General features: G+C 40.9%; 1 protein-coding gene across 10 annotated transcripts in view; it reads right to left on the bottom strand.

Moving 5' to 3' along the window:
* MAPKAP1 (MAPK associated protein 1) overlaps positions 1-20,060 on the bottom strand; it is a 270,663-nt gene that overhangs the window by 100,105 nt on the left and 150,498 nt on the right. For all 10 annotated transcript variants that reach the window (XM_077967978.1, XM_015116824.3, XM_015116825.3 and 7 more), the window contains one exon: positions 4,493-4,602. In XM_077967978.1, the coding sequence (XP_077824104.1) occupies positions 4,493-4,602 (110 nt within the window). The remainder of the gene's footprint in view (positions 1-4,492; positions 4,603-20,060) is intronic.

The raw sequence follows: 20,060 nt of genomic DNA, 5'->3' as shown, positions 1-20,060 counted from the left end.
TTACACTAAAATATGGCAAGCCACTGCTTTGATTGGCATTGTCCCTGCCTTGCTCCTAAACTGTTCATAGCTTAAATGTGAAGGTCATTGTTTAAATGTCAATTTCTCAGACAGGGGCTCCCTGAACACCCTATAGGATGCAGAGAGCTCCCCTCCATTCTATCATTCTCCCTCTCAGCCCCTTATGTACACTCTTGCTCTAGAATAAGATCCTCCTTAGGTCTGACACAGGGGAGCACGTCAGTGAATGTACGACACAGCTACAGATACATTATGGATCGATATTTACATTTCACATGAATTTGTAAGATACAACTTAAGAGTCCAATGATGCCATCATGAATTGTCCCTCAGACCAGAACCCCATACCCTGTCGTACATGTTTACTCCCCCTCTGCTCCTAGCAGTACTTTGCGGAATAATGTTTGAAAAGCCCCGCAGGCTATCTCACTGGTGACATTCTAGGGGTCTTGTGAAAACAAAGTAAATCAGCAAGCAATAAGGTGCTCTGTGACTCTAAACAGATATAGTTAGGAGGGAGTCCACCTGACAAAGCTAACACTTTTCTTTCAAGTTCTTCGTGAAATTTTATAAAAGTAGGAATGAATGTCACTAGGTTTATTAACAATATTATAAGAACTTTTTAAAAGAATCTTCAGACTAATAAAAATTTGTCTTTCATATCAAAAGAATGGACAGGAATAAGAAAAAGTTAAGATGCTCCTGTTCAATCTTTCCACAGACAATACAGAAAATCACCTCTATTTTATAATGAGACTATTGTGACGTTATGCAGAAAACTATTCTGCTTAGTAAACCCCACTTTGACGCTCTCTTTTGTAGATTAAGAGGTATCTATATTTCTGTGTCAATGTTAAAAACTGAAATTGATCACTTTCTCAGCAGTGTGTCTGTCATGTCCAACATAATGCTTCAGAAGGCTGGGAAGGACTGATGGTTAACAGCATTTTTAAACAACAACAACAACAACAACATAGTACTAAGAAACTCAGAAGGTCACTGATTGTGAGGGTAACTTTGACAGAGGGAGAACTTGAATTAAGGCCTTTATTCACTAAATAACAGCTTAGTGTATTTTACTGCCTAAATCAAGGGACCTGACAAGCCACTCTTTACTGTGTCAAAAACACACCCACCCAACTGTTAACATGAATAAAGAGGCTTCATCTAATTCTTCTAAAACTGGATTCTCCAATTACAATTTTCTTAAATAGTAGGGACTTCCTGCCAATGCAGGTAGATTCCAAATGTCAAGTGGGTCAGTGAAAAAAAAAAAAAAAATGAAAGGTTGAAGAGAAACTTTAAAAGAGACATTTAAAAATAGGCATAAAAAATAGACCTTAGCAGAGAATTGACTGAAACATACTGTGAAAAGACTACTATAGTATATTCTTTTCACATGAATATTAATAGGAAAAAAACCATGCAATGTTCATAGTTATAAGTTGATGAAATAACTATAAATAATGCAAATCAAAATTTTAGATCAGTTACAAGTGTCTATAAATGACAGTCTATCCTAAAAAGCAGAATGATTTTAAAACCCTAAGGGCTTCAATTGACAAAGCTATTTACCTAAACAAAGAAGAGTTATTTTGCTCAAATACATACCAACTTCTGATTTTTCACAAATGAAAACTGGGGAAGGAGTGCCACACTGAAGGACAACAGAGCAAATATTAGGACTGCCATTAGGCCTACATTTTGATTTAATAATGAAATAGTTTAAGTTCTAAATTTATTATTATTATCAAACAAACAGTTGTGTAGTCAGTCTGGAAAAAAGGTAAGGGAAGAGAAATGTCTGTGGGCAAGGAACAAGTTCACTGTTAGCCTATCAAAGGATTTCTGAAATCTTGTTTTAGCACAACTAACCTCTGTGATAACTACTGACTCTACATGGCATATGTATTTTGATTTGAAGTGGTATTTCCCTCCTTCTTCACTGAAGTTCAATAAGGGTAGCAAAGAGACAAGTGCTGTTCTGTACTCAATCAGGTAAAAGCTGTTTGATGACAGGGCTGCTCACTCTAATTCTGTCCCAGACATGGGGCATGGTAGGCACATTTTTGAAAAGACTAAGCCGGTCATTGTGACAGAGGCTCAGGAAATGCAGGATGAGTGCCTCTAACGTGGCATCTCTTTCCACCAAGTTCATGACTAAGTTCATGTGTCATAATAGGTAACTAATAGGTATTTCATAGCCAGCTGTGAGCACCAACAATTTTTTAAGTACTTTCTATGTGTTACTTTCTATGACAAGAGGATTTTCCTCTTTTCATTAATCACTCTCCAAAAAACTCTACTCATACAAAAGTTCAAAAATACAAGATGTACCCTGCCTTTATCAACCTAAGCTTAAACAAATATCTTTACCAAACTGGAGATCCTTCTATTTTATGAGACCAGACTTATTAAAGCTACAGAAAGAGCTTCTTTTGTTAAAAAGCTTTTTGGATTAAGAAAATAGACAGTAATTTATGTAAATGTATCAATCTCAATTGGCTTCTCTTGTATGAAAAGGAATAAATAATGCAGATCACTGTTTTTCAGATAACCGAGTCCTAACTCTTTGCCAAGGATATGGCAAAGATTCTGATGGAAATGGCAGTAATGTGTACACAAAGGTGAACATAAATAAATGTGTGTATGATAAGCGCTGGGAATGGACATAGAAAAACGGGTATGCAATTGGACAGAGACGACGGGAGACAGAAGGAAAGATACTGGCTCAGCTGTATCTAAATAAGTTCACAGGAGTTTCATGGTATGAAAAATCTGTGACAATGGAATTTTTACTAAGAAGCTTTAAAAAGTTTCACTTTCTCCTTGGACAATTCAGAATAAGGCCTTCTTAGAATATAATGCATTATATCACAAATATACTTTTATATAAAATATTTGGGAACAAAACAAGAGTAAAGAACCAGGATCTGAAAGGGTGTATGCCTACTAAATATCTTTGATTATCTGAAGCTGTTTAAAAGCTATTCGATTGGCACCTGGAACCCCAAAATATCCACTTTTCACTGGGAAGGAGTGGCTGTGCCTCTTCAATCATCCCCTAAATGCAAAGAAGTTTGACCCCCATGCAATGGATAAAAGTCACCCAAAAAATGAACAAAAGAGGTGTTTGGAAAAACCAGAACACCATTCATCCCAGCTAACGACTTGTTCATTATGAGTGATGATGGATAAAGACTTCTCATGCTGAGATGAAATCAAGATTTATATGCATTGTTTCCTCTCCCAACTTGTGGGAAGATCATCATCATTTAATTCTATCTCTGCGGCCAGTGATGGGCATCCAGAGAGCTGGTTATCAAACGGCGCAGTCAGCTGGCAAAAGCCGAAACGTGCAGTTGGCACATCTGGACGGAGCCGCCACAGCCGAGGGTGAACAATGACTCCTGGCAAGCATCCAAATTGCTTGCAGACGCTAGCAGGTCTCATCTACAACCGCCCCTACCAGCATCTCTCTCTCTCTCTCTTTTTTATGAGAATCAGATTTTCATTGCTCCATTCAATTGCTCTCCTCTGCCATTTTTTACAGCTCTTATCGTTCCCCTGGAATATGGCCTTGAGACAGCTCATCCGTGTCCTTCACTGTGTTATCTCTTCTAACTTTTATTAAAACTTCAGCTTTCATCTGAAGATAGCTAATTAAATCTGGAACAGATTATATGCCTCCCCTTAAAAAGAGCACAAAACTATTTTCTTCAGCACCAGCAATGCGTTTTTTCCTTTCCAAAAGGTGAAATCAAAGGTGTTTAAGAAGTCTCTTTATTTACAGAGCTAAGATATTCAACATGAGTTGATTTATATTAAAGTTGTCTGTGATATGACAGATCTTTGAGCTATTTCTCAAGATAATTATTTCTCAATCCTGGTATATATGCTTTAAATATCACAGCTAATACTATAAGCATATTTTCCATATAAAGTTGGGTAATGAGGAGTTAGGTTATTTGTGCACATCAAGTGACTTGCCTTTTTGTCTTTTTTTTTTTTTTTTTAAAGGGTTGCCCTCATTTGATAAAGATGAAGAGAAATTTTTCTTTTCTTCCCCATACCAGAGACATTAGTAACTAAAAGTTCTCCCATGGGAAATTATGTGAAAACATGAAATTAAAAGTAGTGATTCAAGTTTAGGACTGATTCGGTTTTCAAGACAGCTTTACATCAACTAATCATCAGCACAAGTAGCTCTGTCTGAATCTACCACAAATTATTAATGAAGGAAGTTCCACAATTGATATGAATACATTCTTCTCACATATGCCACTGAGCCAGTCCCTTTCTGAGGCCCAGGGGCAATGTACAATCACCTTTTCTTGCATAGATCTGCTAACCAAACCTTCTAGCAATGACATCTGAAACAATCTAGCCAGCCATCACACACATATGCCTTATGCCCTTTTAATAAGGGTTAAGCTTCTACTACTGTGAGAATATGATTTAACTATCCCACCTGAAACTTTCTGGGATCCTTTTCTTCGCTTCACTGCCTTTAGTAAGATTTCCTTCATGGTAACCTTTGTGTTGTCCACCTGAATAAGGGAGAATCCATGAGCAGCATTTCTGTAGGAAAAGACAAATATTACATCATCACCAACATTCATCCAGAGAGATGTTACTGCGATCTTCACTGTGTTTAAGCAAGTTTTAAAGTAAGTGCATACTGAGGTACCAATTATTTAAAAATAGGTTGAATAGATATACTTCTAATGGTGGGGGATGGGAGGGGTGGTGATAAAAGATTCTAGCATGAGCAGTTCCAAGTGAAAGAGAGCTCAGGCTTAGGGAAGGTTTTTCTAATTTGTCCAAGTTGAACCTAAGTGGTCTGCGTGGGTCAGCAGCAGGGTTCCTAGTGTTGGCTTCCAAACCAAATCTTGCAACAAGGATTGACAACTGATAAACTTGGCTTGTATCAGCAGATGTCACTACAGGCAGATACTGCCATCATACTAAGCTAATGGAGCCCCAGACAAAAAAAAAAAAAAATGTCATGTGGGGCCAGAGGGCAGTAATACCCCAAAGTAATTGAGAAGGAGGAAAATAAAATGCTCTAACTAGCTAGTAAATATATTTGTTTATTCATACACATACACTTTCTTTTTTTTTTTTTTGAGATGGAGTCTCACTCTGTCACCCAGGCTAGAGTACAGTGGTGCAATTTCGGCTCACAGAAAACCTCTGCTGCCCAGATTCAAGCGATTCTCCTGCCCCAGCCTCTCCAGGAACTGAGATTACAGGCGCCTGCTACTGTGCCTGGCTAATTTTTGTAGTTTTAGTAGAGATGGGTTTCACCATCTTGGCCAGACTGGTCTTGAACTCCTGACCTCATGATCTGCCTGCCTCAGCCTCCCAGAGTGCTGGGATTACAGGCGTGAGCCACCGCACCAGGCTGTATTTTTTTTTTTTAATACAGTCTATACACTTCAGTATGAATGCTTTAATCTACTTAGTCCTAGAAAGTCAAAATATTAGCTGAAGCACAAGTAATTATAAGACAAAACACTAACACTCCTTGTAAGCTTCCAATTAATCCAACTGGGTGGGGGAAAGGCTTCATCTGGATTGGAAAAAAACTGCTAAGGAACAAGTACTCTAAAAACAGAAGCCCATCTCCTGTGTGAGGTATAACTTCACCAAGACTGTTAATTGCAATAGCAAGTATCACAAATACTACTCACTACGCTTGGGCACTGGAACAAAACAGACCAATTCCAAGTAGCTCATGTAACAAACGGGACCCAAGTTTCCAACTATGGAACATGGGAATTGCCACAAGGAGTTTGGTCGCATTCCCATTTCTCCATAAGAATCTCTAAAGGGAACATGGCCAAAAAACATGGCAGAACTTCATATTGACAAGAAATCTGAAAGAAAAGCCAAGCCCCAAGCTAAGCTCTGGAAAAGCTTCCCAATGGTAGGACAGGCTGGGAAGGGTCTTAAGCCGAGGCTGGACCCAACCAGGTGGCTGACTCTCCATAGGGGCTGGGGGTCGATCTCAAAACCAAGGACCTAATTTGCTTCCCTAATACAGAGACATCTCCACAACCCTCCTCTCCATACGGCTTGCTGTTTAATCCTTGACATTCCATTTGTTAAAAAGCAAAAGCCGAAGCTGGTCTGGCCAGCACCATCATCCATTTTAACTTGGTCAAGTTCTTGCTATCGAACAGCAGGCCTGAGAACTGTCAAGCTAATTTTACTGAACACTCTGTTACTGAATCATGCCTGAGTCCCGGCCATTCTTTACCTCAGAAGCTGGACCCCATCCCAGAACAATCTTTAAAAGTTTATTTTACTGATCAAAGCAAAATAAGAAAAAGCTCTTTTTAAAAAACTATATTTAGGGAGCGATGCAGTAAGTGATACTTTGGCAAGAGTACTGAAATGTAAAGTGCCTTGTGCATTTATAAACTTGGGGGTATTTGCTCTGGCGCTAGGCCAGTGTGTGTTTGGAACAAATGCCAGTCAACCACGATCAGATTTGCCTTCCCCTGCTTTCTCCTCAGAAGTCAGTATGTGCTCCATCTGTGACAATATGTTGGGCGATGGATGAGTAGGGCCTAAAAGAGAACACAAGTTCTCGGGTACTCACAAACTAGTACTGGCCTGGACCTCATGAACTGCCATCCACCTGGTTCTAGCGGAACTACTGTAGATTTCAGTCTGCTTAGAAATTGCTTACGTTTCCTCCTACTCTGCTGCCGGCTGACAGCATTATTTCCAGCCAATACGTTTATCTTTTTCAGCAAAAGCAGACTAAAAGCTCAAAAGGAAGCCTTGTGTTTGGACTAACTTCCATAAATTAAAAGTGTCCTTTTAAAAGATTTTTGAGCAGAGGAAAATCCCCAGTCTGTATTTTTCTGTCATTTTACCAAAACGTACCTGGGTGACAAGGTTAAAGCAAGCAGAGGAAATCCCTGGCACTTATCATCCACAGGCATTACTGATAAATTGTGTGGTGGAGGAATAAAGGATTACCTTCTGTATTTTTTCATTACACTTTTCTTTTGTTACAGAATACATAAATCCATTGTGGCACAATGTAATATGTATCACCATGCTACACCTGCGGACGCTTCCGAGCGGCTGCCATGTCTGTGCAGTCAGGAATGATAAGTGAACCACCCGTGAATGTTAACGATAGTGATCATTCTGAGGTAACTCGGCTCTCCATCTTCCTTTACAGCCTCCGTGCTGAAGCCAGGGTAGCAAGGTTCATGAGAGGAAAATGAAAACAACAGCGAAGGGAAGGGGCACGCACGGCCCTCGGAATGGACCTTCGTGAGCGTGCAGTATCTTACTCTGGGGCTCCATTTCCGTCAAAACGTGCACGTTAAAAGGAGAAAGAGGTTCTGCCCTGCGTGCTGCACATTCAGGCAGACCTAATAAGAGTTTCCTCAGGTCAGTCCCACGCTCCGCTCCCTTCCCTCCAGACGAATGCCAACTTTGGATCTTGTTCCACGTCTACAGTGAGTGCTTTGCGGGGGAGATGGGCAGGGTTTTGTTTTTTGAGTAATACCCTCATATGTTTCTGAAACGTAAGAGCATAGAATGCAAGTGGTTCTCAGCCTCCGTCTAGGTGTAAGTGTTAAGTTATGCTCCCATTTAACAAGTGGAGATGGAGACTTGCCACCACAATTTTCAGCTTGACTTCCAAACATTCTGGGTTTTATGCCTCATTTCTTTATATCCAGGATTTTTTATGGGCTTTCTAAAAAGTCTATTGAAATACATCTTTTAAAGCCTTTACTTAATGTGGGACGCTGGGTTTGAGGCTGAGAGGACAATGATCCGGGGGGGAGTGCTGGTAGTAGGCAGACAGGGTGCTCCTGGTCCCAGCCTGCCTGCCCTGTGGCACGTGCTCCAGTCTCTGGGTTAGGAGCTGTGGCGGGGTGATCAGCCCTCGGATGAACAGGCAGGCTACACACCGACCCAAAGTCTCGGCTCAGAAACCGCTCCTCCTCCTGCTCGCCTCAGGGACAGACAACTTCTTTTCCCTCAGAGCAGGGCATTCTATGGACACTGAAAAGCAGCAGCTGCCCTTCCCATGGCTCCTGGGGCTGTCCATGCTGGGTCTAGGGTGAAATTCCATGTCAGGGAGCGGATGAAACACTGCCAGGAGTGCTTCAGTCAATTCAAAGTTAGGTCCTGTCAAGTCTCGTAACCACTGAACAATGTATGGGCATTTTAAAAAGAGACTCCTCACTTGTGCGCACCGTCCCAGCGCACAGCCACTCAGTTACCCCAGAGAAGTTTGTATGCCAGCATGAACCCAACACAAGCAGCCTTTCTGTACTAAGCAGTAAGCGAGAGGCAGTGGGAGCCACAGAGACCACAGGGACGTAAGTCTTCATCTGAAAAGCTTAGATTCTATCTTTAGGAACAGAGCTGGAACCAGAACCCAAGTTGGAAGGCAGCACACTGGAGAGGAAAAGGCAGAGACTGGAGGTTAAATACCCTTTGACCGAAATCCCAGTTCTGTGGCTAACGGAGATGTTGCTGTAACATGTGGGAACCTCAGCTGCATCCATGAAATGAGTAGGCTACTTCCCTATAGAATTGTCACGAGGATGAAACAGACAATGAATGCCAAGCACCTCACACTATGACTGGCAAACAGTAAAGGGAGTCGATGTTAGTTCTCTTTTGTTCTCCTTGTCCTAAGTCATCATCCCAAGAGGAGAGGCCCCACTTCAGCCCCTCCTTCCCCTGCCTCCTAAACAGAGACTGCTTATGGGGGGGGGGTGAGGATCTCAAAACTCATTGCCTGTCATTGGTAACACAGGGGCATTAAAATGTGTGATATGTTGAGCTTAGTGGCAATATTCAGGGGCACTGTCAGTGAGCAGCCTGTGGCCCAAGCATCAAAGCTTCCCAAGAGCTCCAAGGGGAGCACTCTGGGTTCAGTTTTCAAAGCTTTCCTTTTTGAAAGTGTTAACTATGATGCAGGTATGTTCCACCTCAACTTAATTCACTATCTTTGAATAGTGATGATGGAAATTAAAAAATCATGGTGGTGTAAAGAATTTCAACAACATTTATTAAGAACTTTTTGATTTGCACAAGTTGTCCACTGTTGAACAATTATAATAACAGCAACGACTATTTATTGAACACTTTCTATGTGCTAGGTGCTGTTTTAAGCTTTTTAAAATAAATCTGTATTGACTCATTCAATCCTAAAATAGGTACAATTATTACACCTATTTTATAGAAACTGAGGCTGAAGGCATTAGGGAATTTACCTGAGATCACTCATCTATTATAAATCCTGTTTTGGATTAAAAAATCAACAATATGGTCCCTAACCCAAGTTGCACAGTCCAGTGGGAGAGAAAGACAAGAAGCCAACAAACAATTCTAGTTCTGTGTGACAGCCACAAAGGCAGAGGCAAGTTCAGAGTGCTGCGGAAACAAACGTAGGGCACTTAACCCAGCCACACAGAGGTCAGAGGGCCCCAGAGCTTCCTAGTGGGGATGATGTCTCAAAATGCAGTCATCATTTAGCTCTAAACCATGCTAGGAGAGACGGTGGCAGCACCAGAAGGCAGCAGAGCCCAGTAAACTCTAGAATAAAGTGACCTGGTGTGAAGCCCCACCTCTGCTTTTATGGATAACAACATAATCACTTTAACTTCATTTCCTCATCGACAAAATGAGGATGATAATTTTTCTTGGATTGTAAGATTGCTGTAAAGGCAAAATACTTCTAAAGTACTTACCATAATACCTGTCATATAATAAATGCTTATAGGCCAGCCATTAGTTAAAAAAAAGATAAATGTTTAATAAACAGTTAATATATAATAAGCATAAGCATTTTCTTCATATGTACAATGAATATATAATGAGACAATGATAATATTCAATATTTATTGAGCACTTACTTTGTTTAATCCTCCTAGAAAAGGTAGGGGCTATTATAAGTCCCATTTTATAACAGAGAAAATTGAGGTTTGGCAAGGCTGAGACATTTGTCTGGAGTTATATAATAAGTTAATATGTTATACAACTAATAAGTCCTGAAGGCGCCAGGACTTGAACCCAGATCAGCTAGACTCCGAAGTCTGTGTTTGTTAATCCCTCCACAGCCGCAAGGTGAGTCTTAGGGACTCAGGGAAAGAAGCGACTTCCAGACAGCACATCTTCCATGCCGGAACCACTGACCCAATCTGTGGAAAAGGTTCAACTTCCAATGTAACAAATTCAGTTTGACTATACATGTCCAGATTCTTAGTGCAACCATATGACCTACAAGATTTTTAGAGACCTCGGAGAAAGTCATGGTTTCAAAAGCCACAGTCTCAGTTTGCAGGAAGTGGGAAAAGGTTGCTAAGAGCCGTTCTCGAGTCTCCAGTCCTGACCAGTTCCCAATAGTGATGAAGACATACTCTAGTTCTCAACCTGCTCTGGTCCAATTCCATGCATGTTCATTCTCCAGCATTTCAAGGTAGAAAATGGAAATATATGAGCAAGAGAAGGCCTTGTAATAACTGCAGCATGCCTGCTTTAAAGTAAGTACTTTGAGCATTACTTTATTCATAAAGAGTTGACACTAGTGTGAATGCCACATTTTGTTTCTCCTTACACTGACCAAAAATTTTTTAAAAGATCAAAGCGTACTGTGGGAGCATGCGATGTTTGACATTGGACAAAGTACTCTTTTTCAAAACAGACATTTTCCAAAAACATAACTCGCTAGACTAATGGGCAGTGAGAAGCCAAAATGACTGCCCTCCGCCTTCTCCTTGTGTATCTTTGCCAGAGTCCTTGGGACTTGCCAAATCCGGTCATGCCTGCTTAGCTTGCTCGACTGATTGTGCCAGAAAAGAAAATAAGACACAGATGTATTTGAGCTCTTTGAGATGCCAGTAAGAGAGACAGCTAATGGCTTCATTTCGACCCTCCCCTTCCAGCTGGGCACAGGTGGGGGATAATGAGGTCCCTCTCCCTAATCAAACTCAATTATTTACTACTCTATATAACCGCAAAGACATTCACATTCCGTTCAGAATATAAAACACACCGTGGGCTACTTCCAACCACTGCCACTGGGTATTTATAACAAACTCAAGTGGCTAACAGTTTGCCTTGGCAGGAGTTTAAGTGTGTAAAGTTTTGCAAACTGTTTCTGTTCAAATATGTCCTGCTGAAATGGGGTCCCAGGCGGGGTTCCATAACTGTCAGGTCAGTGAACTGCATAACATGTGAGAATGTATTCACCATGCAGTGCAGACAGGATCTGGAAATCAAACGCTTCGTTCTATCACAACCTTCTGAGAAGCATCACAGTTTTTTCAACAGCAAGACTGACATTGTATTAATAAACATTCCAAGTCACTAGCCTGACATGTACATAGCAGCAGCTGACAGACTCCGACATAAGCTGAGGGGAGAACAGAGGAAATCAAAATGAGACATAGTAACTAAACATGGCCAAAGGGGGAAGCATCACCAAACCAATCACATGGGCTCAGAAATGGGAGCTCCCGACTTTGAAGATACATATTAACTAAAGCAACAATCTGGTATAATTTTTAGATACAAAGTAAGTTGATGGTTATTTAAAATGTGTGCTTTTATGGTAGGAACAAAGCGAATCCTGGCACAATTTCAAGACATTCCAGTGAGCGAAACATACATATTTAGCTTGTCTGACCTTTAAATTCTTAGAAGTGTGTAATTAATGCTTTCCATCTTTATTACTTGCTCCAATATTTCTGTCACTTTAAACAGACACAAAGAAAAATCCTTTCTTTTCTCTAGACAGTTGCTGTTGCCAAAAAGGAAATCAAGTCAGATTTACAAATACAAAATTAAACAGGCTGCATATGTTACATTTCCATACACGAGGACAATCTGGACAATGAAAATGTTTGCTAATACAGCAGAATGAAAAGAAACAACACACAGTTGGTCCTCTATGACTCAAGCAAACAATAAATAACCAGGATGATTTATACTCATATCGTCAGGCCTGGTTACAGAAAACACAAGCATCTTCTTTTATTCCTTATTCTATTTTAGTTCTGCCTCTTACCAAACATTATGGCCTTGAGTTAGTAACTACCTGTCTCTGAGCCTCAGCTTACATATTATAAAAGTGAATTGTGTATAAGAAACTTTACTGATGGGGTGTGGCCAATTTTAAAATATCACAGAAAAGAAATAAGTGATTAAAAAAGAAATAAATGAGATAGTGTCTACTAGAGGCATGAAACCGAATGAGTGTGTGAAAATGTTCTCCCTGCCCTCCCCCACTCCTTTTTTTTTCATTCTCTAGACCACAAGGCAATAGCATATAACAGAAGGAAAGGCTTCAAGCTAATGACACCCTTTAATAAAGGTCTGGTCACTTGGGGTATACTGTGGATTTATCATCAAGATGGTACACTAAAACTCCCCACTCTTCTGAAAAGCCCAGAAAAGAGCATGAATGAACCCAGGGCATGCCTCTTTAAAAAAGCAGCTCATCTTTCCCTTTCTGCACAGCCAAGAGAAGCCAAGGCAGTCTCTGGGAGCCTGCTGGGCCACAATGCCCAAGGCAGCCCAGCTTCTGGGCTAAGACCCTCTACTGTTACCTGATAACCCGTTACCCAAACAGCTCTTGGTTAGAACTGTTCCTTCCTCATGTTCCTCTAATATATCAAATATTTAAAGGAAAACACACACACACATATATGTGTGTATATATACACATATATATGTATATGTGAGACAGTTTAACTGCTCTGACTTCTAAGGAGATTTTGACCATTTTATTGGCCTTGACTGTTCTTTTTTTTTTTTTTTTTTTTCCTTTAAAGCCCTTTTTCCCCCACTCCAGAGAAGAATCCTGGTATGAAACATTAATGTCAACACATTTAAGGTAATATTACCACAGTTGTTTTTGTCATTGCCACTTTTGAACTCAACTCAGTCTCACAAATTCTGACTAAATTAGGCCTGTGTTGGGAATGGGAGAAGGAGACAAACAAGGCAGGTCCCTACCCTTGAGAGGCACTTACCCCACTCAGGATCTCATTCTCCCTTGTCCTACTTTGTCTAAAGGAACAGTAGGCTTTGGCTTGGTCACTGCTGGCAAGAAACACTGCTCGAGATGCAGGACACTATCTGAGTTCCAGATCTTTATCTGGTTTTGGGGGCCAGCCAAAAACCTTCCCATTCCTCCCACTCCCTACTTCTCCTCCCTGACACTCCTGATATCCAAACATCTTTACTGCTTAGGCTCAAAGTAGTCAGCAAGTTAGGGATTCCCATTTATAGACATATTTGCTCTGTCCAAAATCAATCAGGAACAATGGATAGTTTAGGAATCCACTTGTAGTTTGTTAAAAGAGGCAGTTTCCATTAGCAGGCTCCTAATTTGCAAGTTGTTAGAATAATCCATTCTCCTTCTCCAAACAACAACTCTATATCCAGGGGTTTCCTGGGGCCCAGGGGTTCTAGAGGGAAGGCTAGATAGATCTAGTCCTGATTAGTAAGAACATCAGAAGACATCCAATTACACGTTCCCACCACAGAACATTTTTCCAATGAGAAGTTCATTTAAGTTAATTAGTTCCTCTTTAAAAAATGTAAATAATTATAAAATAACAATTCACAATTTTTGTATGATGGAATGAAGACAAATTTAAAAGCAGAAATAGATCTATTTCCCAATTTTACTATAATGGACACATATTAATTATATAATAAAAAATAACCCCATTCTCACCTTAGTGTAAAGTATTCCCACCGAGAATTCCTGACAGAAATAATAGCAACTATGTAACAATTCCTACATGCCAGAGTCTCAACTAATATTAATAATCACAGCAGCATTTCCTGAGGTTCAAGAGCCCCCAAGAATCAACAGATGAATTTACAGACTAAGTTTCAGAATTTAAAAACGTGTTTTCTCACGGTGATGTGAGCCTCCAGTTCCAGCTACTCAGGAGGACAGTCTGAACCCAAGAGTTCCAGTCCAGCCTGGGCAGCATAGTGAGACACTGTCTCTAAAAACTTTTTTTAATTAAAAACAACTTTGATTTTAGTCTAATGAAAAGCATATACAGATGTATTATCTATACATATCAATATATGTATGATATGATATGATGTATAGATATATATAGCTATATATGCTTTTCATTGAACTAAAAGCAAAACTATATGTGTCACCACATATTTTATATATGTCACTGTTTGTGTATGGGGGGGTGTATGAGAGACAGATATAGCTATAGGCCCCTCCTCACTCCTCATCTTCCACGTTCCCCATTTTTCACCCACCTGGGGAGCCCTGAGCCACTGCCTAGAGGAGAAATACCCAAGAGAGTCACCTGGCCCACATCAGACAAATGTGAACAGGAAATAAAATTATTAGGCTGGGTATGGTGGCTCACGCCTATAATCCCAGCACTTTGGGAGGCAGAGGCAGGCGGATCCCCTGAGGTCAGGACTTCGAGACCAGCCTGGCCAACATGGTGAAACTCCGTCTCCACTAAAAACACAAAAATTAGCTAGGCATAGTGGCAGGTGCCTGTAATCCCAGCTACTCAGAAGGCTGAGGCAGAAGAATTGCTTGAGCCCAGGAAGTGGAGGTTGCAGTGAGCCAAGATCACACCACTGCATGCCACCCTGGGCGACAAGAGTGAAACTCTAACCAAAAAAAAGGGAGGGGAGGAAAGGGCAAGACAGAAAGAAAGAAACTTATTGGGAAAATCCAGAAGTTGACCAACAAATCTATCCCATGCCCATTTGTCTATGTAGTCTAAGGCTGCTCACATACTACAATGGCAGTGCTGAGTTACAGAAACTCTATGGCCAATGGCCTAAAATATTTACTATCTGGCCCTTTGCAGAAAAAGTTTGCTGGGCTAGAAGCGGTGGCTGAAGCCTGTAATCCCAGCACTTTGGGAAGCTGAGGCGAGCAGATCACTTGAGTCCAGGAGTTTGAGACCAACCTGGGCAATATAGTGAAACACTGTCTCTACAAAAAATACAAAAATTATTTGGGCATGGTGGCGTATGCCTGTAGTCCCAGCTACTTGGGAGGCCGAGGTGGGAGGATTGCTTGAGCCTGGGAGGTAGAGGTTGCTGTGAGCCAAGATGATGTCACTGCACTCCAGTGTGGGTGACAGAGCAATACCCTGTCTCAAAAAAAAAAAAAAAAAAAAAAAAAGTTTGCCAACCCTAGGATAAGGTGGTGCGATTTGGGGGGTTATGTGTTCCAGCAGCTAGTTATTTAACATCACTAACGAACTTACTGAAAGTCAAATGGCATTACTGCAAGCTGCATACAGAACTTGTTTGCTGAATACAGAAAAATGGTGAGATAATTCAGTGGGCACAAGGATCTCTATGAACAGTCTTGCTGGTCTCTGAAAAATCTGTGCTGTTTGCTGCCAAGTCACACTATGCACAAGTATCAGTCAGGCAGAGCCCACTTATGTACAGACCAAGCAACAGATACAGTAGAGTGACCAATGTGGCTTACCTAGGACGGAGGAAGGGGTTGGAGGTAAGCATCAGGGAGTGCTCATAGATACAGGACTTTCAGTTTTGAAACAGGGAGAGTCCTGGGCAAACCACCATGAATTGATCATACTAAGAGAAAGCATGGTGGGCCAAACGCAAAGTAGAGTTTTCTAGGTTAGAAGTGGTGGCTCATGCCTATAATCCTAACACTTTGGGAGGCTGAGGTAGGAGGACTGCGTGAGCTCAAGAGTTCAGGACCAGCCTGGACAACACAGTGAGACCTTGTCTCTACTAAACATAGTTGGGGATGGTGGCACATGCCTGTAGTTCCAGCTACTTGGGAGGCTGAGGCAGGAGGGTCCTTAAGAGTCCAGGAGTTTGGGGCTGCAGTGAGCCATGATCACATCACTGTACTCCAGACTAGGCCACACAGCAAAACGCTGTCAAAAAAAAAAAAAAAAAAAGCATTTTCTAGTAAAGAGTATTTAAAATTTATGTGTTTGTGTGGGGGGACACATTGTAAATCAATTGGCCCACTAAAATAATGGACTAGTAGTTAAAAATACACCGTTTAAAAGGATGTTAATCATGGTGTCTCATGTGAAAATCAAAAGACTCAAGTTGACAAGTAAAACATTTAACACCCAATTAAACCCAACATCAGCAATGTTTAATTTCAGCAAAACATCATATGTTACATTAAAGTTGTTAATTTGTATTTTATTAATGCTATGGTTTTATCTGTATTTAGTTTGTAATTTTGCTTAGGTTGTGTAAAAACATTGAATTTATAGCTAAACATTATAGAACTTTATATTTGCATGTATCCAAGTAGCATTATTAAAAAACTCATTTGGATAAACATTGAGACTTTAGGAGAATTTATTTCCCTTTAAAAGAGTTCTGTATGTAACTTACATTTAAGAAACTCCCTCATGACAATTCCATGAGAAAGTTACTATTATCCACATTTTACAGATGAAGAAACTGAGACTTAACAAAGGTAAGTAAAATTGTCTAAGGTCATGCATGTATCCAGATGCTAGTGAAGCTGAACCGTGAACCCAGGTTTGCCTAAATTCAAAGTCTGTGCTGCCACACTTAGAGGCAAAGATGGTACTGGAGCCCCGGGAATAGCTGGTGTGAGGGCCTCTGAAGGTCAGAAGGCGACCTGGGCCTTCCTGGCATTTGAAAGGCAGGAACAGGTGTAAAAGAGGAGAAGAGGTCTTAGAAAACAAGGTGGGACATAGTGCTGGGTCAAGTGTCTTCCTGGCAGCTCACAGACACCTGAAGATTCAGTCATTCCTTCTCCACGAAGCCCTGTGCTGGGTGCTAAGGATACAGAGACAATAAAACTGTGCCTTCCTCGTCTTCAAGAAGTTAATGGTCTTGCTATTAACTTAGAGGATGTATGCTCATAAGAGGACTCATTTGAAAGTCTGTAGATCCTTAACGTTTACCCACTGCCCATGTTCACTGAAAGTTATTCCAGTTCAACTTCTTCAGTCCAGCTGAGCAACGTCCACCTAAACACTACCCCTCCTCTGCTATAAAACAAAGTAGGAGAAGAAGAAAAATGTACAAGTGGCAAAAAGATCTACTCAGTAACCCATTCAAGAAATACGTATGGCAGATCTATCATAGTAATGGAGTGATGCTGAGTATGTGGGCACAGATAATTCAGTTCTTGCTCTCCAAGGGTTGTTTATTAATAGTGACAATAACAGCAACTAACACTAAGATGATGCGTACATATGCTAAACACCGTTCTAAGTGCTTCAGATCTATTAACTCATTTAATCCTCATAACTGATCTGTGAGATAGGTTTTATTATCTCCATTTCACTGAGCCACAGAACAGTTAAATATTCATCCAGGACCACACCCACTAGTAAGGGCAAGGCTAGGATCGGCATCCAAGTGGCCTGGCTCCGGAGTCCACCATGCCATCGCCTCTGCACTACAGCAGTGGCTGAATGTCAGTCTTAAGACAGTGAGATTCACAGGTTAAACCAACACCGGATTTCCCAGCCTCAACCTCTCGGCAGGGGGCTGGAAAGGGCATGGACTTTAAAGTCAGGGATGGGTCAAATCTAGGCCTAAGAACAATACTGCTTACCCTCAGTTTCCACGTCCCTAAACTGTTCATAAAAACTGGTCTTTTTGGGATTAAGTGAGATAGCATATGCATAGTTGGCCCTTAGTAAGTATTAGTTCACTCCCTATTGTCAAACCTACTTCCCTCTTTCTGTTTCAGCTCTGTGTCTTCCCAGCCACTTCTTGTCCCTCCTCTACTGGGAGACAAGTGGAAGGAGTGAAGGTGGGAAGTGATGAGGAGTAGTTATGGCTTTATTTATTTTGCTGGGATTTCCTTCTCTGAAACTTTAGACACATCCCTAGAGACTCCTGAAGGTCTGCTCTGTTCTGCATTTGTAAGAGAAGCTTTACTAACTTAGAATATAGACCAGAAAGGCAAGTAAGAGGTTGCTGAACCAAGAAAATACACACAGGGCAAACGGTCAGTAATCTGCACTATTTCATCAGACGACTGAGAAAAAGAAAATTTATTGACATTTTTGTTCTTAATGCTCACATATAAAGATTTCACTTTACCTCGTGTTTTCAGAAGCACTCCAGACACATCAAATAAACTCTCTTGAATTTTAAAATAGAAAAAGGATTGGGCTATGTGTGTGTCTGGGAGTGGAAACACAGGGGTGGGAGAAATTCAGGATCAAAAAACAGAGTATTAAGTTTAAAGCAGTTGTTACTCTTTGCCTTCCCCCTCCTCCTATTCTCCAGAAGGCAGGGTTCATAGTGCAACACTGTGTAGTCTTGGATGCTCCTCCTGGAAAGGCATATGAATCCTAGCCCCACTCCACTCTATTGAAAACTCAGTGATAATAGCCTCTTGCTTTAAAAAAGGACTTTTGATTCAAAAGACTGCTATGATCATGTGTTAATATTTACATAGAAAAAGTTCTAGTCATATTAATAATCAATAAAAATGTAAGTAAAAACTACTGAAATGCCACTGTGTATATCTTTTAAAGTAGAAAAAAACACTTCTAATACCTTGTAATGGTAAAACTGTAAAAATGATTTTAGGAATTCTGTTGGTAGCATTGTAAATTAGGACATCTTTCAGAGGGCTATTTGTCAATAAAAAGTGAGTCTAAAGACATTTCTAGGCCGGGCGCGGTGGCTCAAGCCTGTAATCCCAGCACTTTGGGAGGCCGAGGCGGGCGGATCACAAGGTCAGGAGATCGAGACCACAGTGAAACCCCGTCTCTACTAAAAATACAAAAAATTAGCCGGGCGCGGTGGCGGGCGCCTGTAGTCCCAGCTACTCAGGAGGCTGAGGCAGGAGAATGGCGGGAACCCGGGAGGCGGAGCTTGCAGTGAGCCGAGATCGCGCCACTGCACTCCAGCCTGGGCAACAGCGTGAGACTCCGTCTCAAAAAAAAAAAAAAAAAAAAAAAAAAAAGACATTTCTACTCTGTGACTAATAATCCTACTTACAAGGTGTGATCCTAAGGAAGTTGTTCAACAGAATGAAAGGTATATAGATAATGACTGTCATCATCAAATTACTTATTAAAACCACACAACGAAGCAATCTAAATATTCTGCGATCGGCTTCCACTGCATCCCATACACTTTTCTTTTACACTGCTTATCACATTTTAATTATTTGACAACTGTCTCACTACTAGATAGTAAGCTCCATGAGGGTAGTGCTGTCTCTGCATAGATCTCTGGCACATAAATACAGACTGTAGGAATTAAGAACAAATACTGAAACATTTATAATTTATCATTTATTTATTTATTTTTAGACAGAGTCTCGCTTTGTCGTCCAGGCTAGAGTGCAATGGCACGATCTCAGCTCACTGCAACCTCCGCCTCCCGGGTTCCAGCGATTCTCCTGCCTCAGCCTACTGAGTAGCTGGGATTACAGGCACCCACCACTGTGTCCGGCTCATTTTTGTATTTTTAGTAGAGACAGGGTTTTGACATATTGGCCAAGCTGGTTTCGAACTCCTGACCCGCCTTGGCCTCCCAAATCCTGGCCTGCCTTGGTCTCCCAAAGTGCTGGGATTACAGGCGTGAGCCCAACCTAATTTAATGTTAAGTAAAAATAACACAAAATATATGTGTGCTACAAGTGAAACTGAGTAACACATACACATGATTATATTATTATACAAGATTAAAAATAGTTAAGTTGGAGGCATCATTGGCCAACTTTTCAATTACTTTAAATACTCTTTAAAGTTATTTTAGTACCTCTAAAATGAAAAAGCAGGAAAAAATTTGCTGTTATACACACCAAACTTGACCTTGTAGTAGGGATGAAATGGCCACCATCAAAGCCTGAGGGCCTACTCCCTAGCTTACCCCCGGGCACTCAGGTATTCTTTCTTTGCTCAAGGATAGAAAGACCCAAAATACTCATATATCGTATGTAACATAACCCTATTTTCTATAACAATCTCAAACACAGACAGTATGTTTAGAGAGATGGAGAAATGCCTTCTAAAGCAATCCCTCTTTTG

This window comes from Macaca mulatta, chromosome 15 (genome assembly GCF_049350105.2).
Source record: "Macaca mulatta isolate MMU2019108-1 chromosome 15, T2T-MMU8v2.0, whole genome shotgun sequence".
Taxonomy (NCBI): domain Eukaryota; kingdom Metazoa; phylum Chordata; class Mammalia; order Primates; family Cercopithecidae; genus Macaca; species Macaca mulatta.
The sequence above is the reverse complement of the archived record's forward strand: the minus strand, read 5'-3'. Positions and strand labels throughout refer to the sequence as shown.